Raw genomic sequence first — 6,000 nt, 5'->3', positions numbered from 1 at the left:
GTGATGAACCTAGATTGACACCCATAGATCCAAGCTGCCTAGTAATTTTGTGTAACCCTTATTTTAATGGTCAGTGCAGTTTGAATATTAATATGGGGCCAAGAGGAATTATGTCTTTATAGGCTAAACCAGGGTTTCCCAAATCCAGTCCTCAGGGCTCCCTAACAGTGCAGGTTTTCCATATCTCCTTGCTGGAGCACAGGTGTATTCATTACTGACTGACACATTGTAACAGACCCACAGGTGGTCCTAATTATGTCACATGTGATCCAGAAAACCTGCACTGTTAGGGAGCCCTGAGGACTGGGTTTGGGAAACTTTGGGCTAAACTGAGTATTTTAGAGGAGAACTGAAAAAATTGAGTCTTATTTGCCTCTCTGTACACAAGGGCACCACTGATTCCACAGTGCTGTACAGAGAACTTGTTCACATCAGTCCCTGCCCTATTGGAGCTTACAGTCTAAATTCTTTAACACACACACACAGACAGAGACTAGGGTTGATAGCAGCCAATTAAACCGACTAGTATGTTTTTGGAGTGTGGGAGGAATCTGGAGCACCCGGAGGAAACCCACGAAACACGGGGAGAACATACAAACTCCACACAGATAAGGCCATGGTTGGGAATTGAACTCATGACCCCAGTGCTGTGAAGCAGAAGTTCTAACCACTGAGCCATCGTGCTTCCCCCCAGTCGTCTCAACTCTTAGGAATTTGCCTTTCTGTCTGAAATGGAACCATAGGACCCCTAGATGTTGCCTTTTGGCAACATAGTTGCATTGGCGACTACCAATAGTTGAATATCTTTACGTATATACTGTGCGTGACCTTGATTTTGGCTATATGTGCTATAATTCCGATAAACCACATATATGACTTACACTGTTAAAAAAAAAACCCTCTAATAAAAGCAAATCCAGAGGATCACAACTTTACTTCAATGTTAAAAGTCCTCATAAATTCCCCATGGAAACGGCATGAACAGTCTTAATTATATAAATTATATACTAGCAAGCATATCATTTAATGCAGGCAACCTTTGCCCAAATGAATCACAGAAAAAGGTTTTTTATTCGGACTGCAAAACACTCACAAATGTGCAAAAATTATTCAATGGGGGGAGGGTGAGACTCCTTTATGCTGGGGGGAAAACCAATTACCTGTGGTGACATTCATTTATATATTGTAAAATATATACAGAGCTCCAATTCCCCCAGCAAAGACCCCTGGACACAATTATAATCAGTGGTGGAAGTGGGGGGTTTACATTGGTATGTCATGCCGCCACTTCTCCTACTGCAGTCATTGTGATACTATCAAATGCCCTTCACTTACATTTTCCATACCGCCACTTCTAAATTCACACTTTGACCATTGATTATAATACAATGTTCCCTTTTTACAATGCAACCTCCATTTACCACTAGCTTTAATCACCCAGAGCATGCAGTGACTGTGCCTGGCGCTTGGGTCTTTGGACCCTTTCCTAAAGGGAAAGCGCCCCATTCCTCCCCATCCCCAGGAGCCATAAGGACCCAAAGAGGGAGAAGGGTCTTTAGGACTCCCTTCCCCGCAGCTAGGGGGGACCCTTTGACATCCCCGAACTCCCGCAGCCGTAAGACATCTTAGGGGGAAAGGGTCTTCAGGCCCACCTCGGCCGCAGGTGGGCTCCTTTCTCCTGGAGGTTGACTGCAGTTCCCCAGGGGAACTGCATCATCATCTGCTCCCAACCAGAAGGAGGCAGTCTCAGACTACCAGGGGAGAGGGCTGTCCATAACGGTCACTCCATGCCCCCAGCGCACTGCTCTGTGACTTCTGGATGATCACTAGTACCTTAATCTAGTGCGTAACTGTCCTTATAAGGACTTCTTGAGCTAATGAACGTCGCTGCTTCAAGATCCAGCTTTTGACGCCTACTTACCTGCTGTAATTTCTGTGACTTACAGAGCAGACCAATCTTACCCGGCTATCTGGCTGTTCTTAGGTTGGGACCCAACGTCTAGTACCAGTGCTCTGCCCACTACCCTGCAGCTCTGGCCAGTGTGATAGGCCAGGGGGAACCATCCACAGCAACCCTGATCTGAAGGCAAGAGGTCAGGGGTACCAGCAAGGGGGTACACTAGCAGCGAGAGTTACCCAGACGAAAAACGATTCTAGGAGCTGAAGGAGCCTATAGGTTGCAGCAGAGCCCCTCCTACTGTGCTTAGAGGAGCGTTATTGGGATAAAGATAGGGGACAGTGGCAAGGCAAGCCCTATCGGTCCCCTGCACCACGACAGGGTGGCATAGGAGCTCCATCCTGTCACAGATTTCTGGTCACTGAGTAACCAGGTTTAAGCTGGCGCTCTGTTTAATCTCAAAATAACTTAAATATGTTCAGTAAATTTTATCTTCCACAATACACAAAAGAAAACGTAGCATAGAATATACTGAAATGTGCACTCAATATGCAAAAAAAGTGATACTGAGTGATTTTCCAATAGTAAATAACAAGAAAATTGTCAGTCACAAAATCTTTCAGCAGAGCCGTAACTTAGAATTCTAGCGCCTGGGGCGAGAAAGACAAATGCCGCCCCCCTAGCCCCCAATTTTAGCCAAATGAACCTAACCTATTTCTAAATTGCGCCCCCCTTCAGCTTTGCACCCTGAACGGTCGCCCCTGTCGCACAGCCCTAGTTACGGCCCTGTATTTCAGTGAAACTCCCTCCGCAGGCATGTTGCCCCTCTGGATCGGCAAAACTAGCCATCGGCCCTTCTGGCATTTTCCAGACGTGCCCGTTGGCCAGTCCGTCCCTGGTGACAAGTATCCAATCTTGCGGCTGTATAGTCCTGCAAAAAGGACAAGTCAGAAACCTTAGTATTACCTACCTGAGCTATTGCAGCATTTTATATGATAGCCACTGCACAACAGTTAGCCCCATTATATGCACAACATAATGTAGAGACTACAGACATTGTACAGACATTGCTTTCACACGTTCATCTTGTACATTAAAATAAGCTGTTGTCTCACATTTTGGCACAAAGGCAATCTTGCAGAGGTTAATGGAGTGGCAGATAGTGACTAACAGGAGATAGCTGGGTATTTGGACATGAAAGAAAAGCAATTGTGAGTAGGGAGAGAGAGAAGAGGGAGAGAAGAACAGAGAGGCGTTATCTGCAAAGGAGGATGGAGGGGAGTGTGTCACAGGAGGGGGAGACAGAGAGTAGCAGTCTAATCTACATAGGCAGCCAGTGAATGAGAGAGACAGGCGGAGAGAGGAGGAACAGAGCATGTGTAAAAGAGTCAAGTAACCAGTGACAACCATAGAAGCACAGCTCCCAAGGAGGCAGGCTACAAAGGCAAAGATTCCCAGCCTGCAAAAAAAATAAAGGACAAGAAGGCAGATTTGCAGCCCAGCTCGGGGGCCTCTGTCTGTCTCCCCACCAGCTTCTCCATTGTCAGGGACAGAGCAGTGAAATCTGAGCTGTAGCAGAGGCACAAAGACAATCTCCCACCCAGCAGCACAGACACAGACTGAGGACGTGTTGCTGTATTAAGGCTGGAAGGAGGCTGGGGAAGGGCCTCGACAGGGGGAGATCTGGGAACTGGGGGCTGCGATTCATGAATTAGTCATCAGCTCTCACAATGGGGAAATCTAACAGCAAACTGAAGCCGGAGGTGGTGGAGGAGCTGACCAGAAAAACCTACTGTAAGTTGCATTTATTGTTTAATAGGGGGGTTCTTGTGGGGTGCAGAGAGGGTCTATCCTGGGTGCAGACAGGGTCTATCCTGGGTGCAAACAGGGTCTATCCTGGGTGCAGACAGGGTCTATCCTGGGTGCACAGAGGGTCTATCCTGGGTGCAGACAGGGTCTATCCTGGGTGCAGAGAGAGTCTATCCTGGGTGCAGACAGGGTCTAACCTGGGTGCAGACAGGGTCTATCCTGGGTGCAGAGAGAGTCTATCCTGGGTGCCGACAGGGTCTATCCTGTGTGCACAGAGGGTCTATCCTGGGTGCAGACAGGGTCTATCCTGGGTGCAGACAGGGTCTATTCTGCATCTGCTCTGATATATGGGCACCTGAAGCTTCTATGCGGACTGGTAGCCATGGGCTACAGACATGGGTGTGTGCAGAGGGAGGAGTACCTGCAGGTCACTGACAGGTAATATGAGGCCGAAGTTAGCTGGTATAATGTGTAGCCACTTATATAATAATCACTGGTGTCTATGAAGGCTGGAGTGTCTGTATAGACGTTACATAGTATCCAGGTGCCTCTATTAAGTCATTTCTGCACTGTAGATAGAAATAAATAGTTCTCAATGGGGTGCAGGAGATGATAAGTATTTGTTGCAATGCAAACAGTTACAAAAGCGTTGAATGCATAGATTGTAAGCTCTTTGGGACACAGCAGTTTTAGTATTTACCCTACTTCAATAGCATTAAACACTTGTGCATGCACTACTGTAGGGGCTGCATATATAGAAATGTGTGTGTATATATATATATATATATATCTAATGCAGGTTCATTTATGATTAGTTACACTGTACCAGACTTTAGTCTGCTTGTTGGGTACATGCTACAGATCATTACACCGGCATGCTAGGTACATGCTGCAGATCATTACACCGGCATGCTAGGTACATGCTACAGATCATTACACCGGCATGCCAGGAACATGCTGCAGGTCATTACACCGGCATGCTAGGTACATGCTGCAGGTCATTACACCGGCATGCTGGGTACATGTTGCAGATCATTACACCGGCATGCTAGGTACATGCTGCAGATCCTTACACCGGCATGCTGGGTACATGCTGCAGATCATTACACCGACATGCTGGGTACGTGCTGCAGATCATTGCAATGATTTACTAGGCACAAACTGACATTCCACACAGCTCCGCAAGTCGTGGGCAAATATTCACTTCCCAAACACAGGCGCCTCTTTGCAGGGTGACACACATGAATGCGTAATGCTGCAGCTGTCCTGCATTTCACATGTGTGAGGCCTAATGTAGGAGAGCCTTGTGTAAGGGTGTGCGGATCTCTGGTATACGGGGACAGTATGGATCATGGGCATGACTTCAGCAAATGAGTAATACTGTGTGGGAAGTGTGTGTGTGTATATATATATATATATGTGTGTGTATATATATATATATATATATATATATATATATATATATATATATATATATATGTGCTACAGGTATTGTATTAGTAGAATAGGATCATTTTAATCACACTGACAGCAAAGACTGCACTCTGAGTTGTTGAATTTATCTGTAAGTTGACTGTATGTCTTTTTTATTTTAAATAAGGGTAGCCTTCATCATCATCATCATTGTGTATTTATATAGCGCCAGCATGAGGCATAATGTGGAAATTAGGTACCATAGGAATTAATGGTATATTTTTATTGCCAGCTTCAAATAGTACAAATGTTATTAGATCTGCAGTATTTGAAATCTGAACTAGATAACGTATCATCATCATCATCATTTATTTATATAGCACCAACATATACCGTAGCGCTTTACAATTGGGGACAAACACAGTAAACTAATAAACAAACTGGGTAAAACAGACAAAGAGGTGAGAAGTCCCTGCTCGCAATCTTACAATCTATTGGACAATGGGAGATTGACACATGAGGTTAAGTCTACATTTTGCATTTCGGCCCAGCCAGACTGCAAAGGTAAAAGTGACTCATAAGCTAAATGATCCTGTCACACAACAATGTTGCTCAGGGGGTCGTTGTCTTGTGTGAAATTGTGTAACGGGTGGTAATAGGGTAATGTAGTGAGGTTAAGAGGGTGGTTGAGGAATATTATAAGCTTGTCTGAAGATACATATCCTCTGCTGATAAAACACACACAGATTCCTAGGACCTTATCAGAACTGATGATGCATAAGATAAAGTTATTATTGTGGGGGAAGATTGTTTTCCTATGTACAACAGACTTCCAGTCAGTCAGTGTATTGAAGTGCACTGCAGGTAGCTTCTTTCAGCAA

General features: G+C 45.3%; 1 protein-coding gene across 1 annotated transcript in view; it reads left to right on the top strand.

Moving 5' to 3' along the window:
- The first annotated feature begins 3,216 nt into the window (after positions 1–3,216).
- Positions 3,217–6,000, top strand: part of NCS1 (neuronal calcium sensor 1) — a 61,241-nt gene continuing 58,457 nt past the window's right edge. Inside the window, exons 1-2 of the mRNA XM_075185191.1 lie at positions 3,217–3,691; positions 5,956–5,958. Of these exons, the coding sequence (XP_075041292.1) occupies positions 3,628–3,691; positions 5,956–5,958 (67 nt within the window). The 5' untranslated portion in view covers positions 3,217–3,627. The remainder of the gene's footprint in view (positions 3,692–5,955; positions 5,959–6,000) is intronic.

The sequence above is a fragment of the Mixophyes fleayi genome, chromosome 9, assembly GCF_038048845.1.
Source record: "Mixophyes fleayi isolate aMixFle1 chromosome 9, aMixFle1.hap1, whole genome shotgun sequence".
NCBI classification, from domain to species: domain Eukaryota; kingdom Metazoa; phylum Chordata; class Amphibia; order Anura; family Limnodynastidae; genus Mixophyes; species Mixophyes fleayi.
This window is presented reverse-complemented; position numbering and strand designations above follow the sequence as displayed.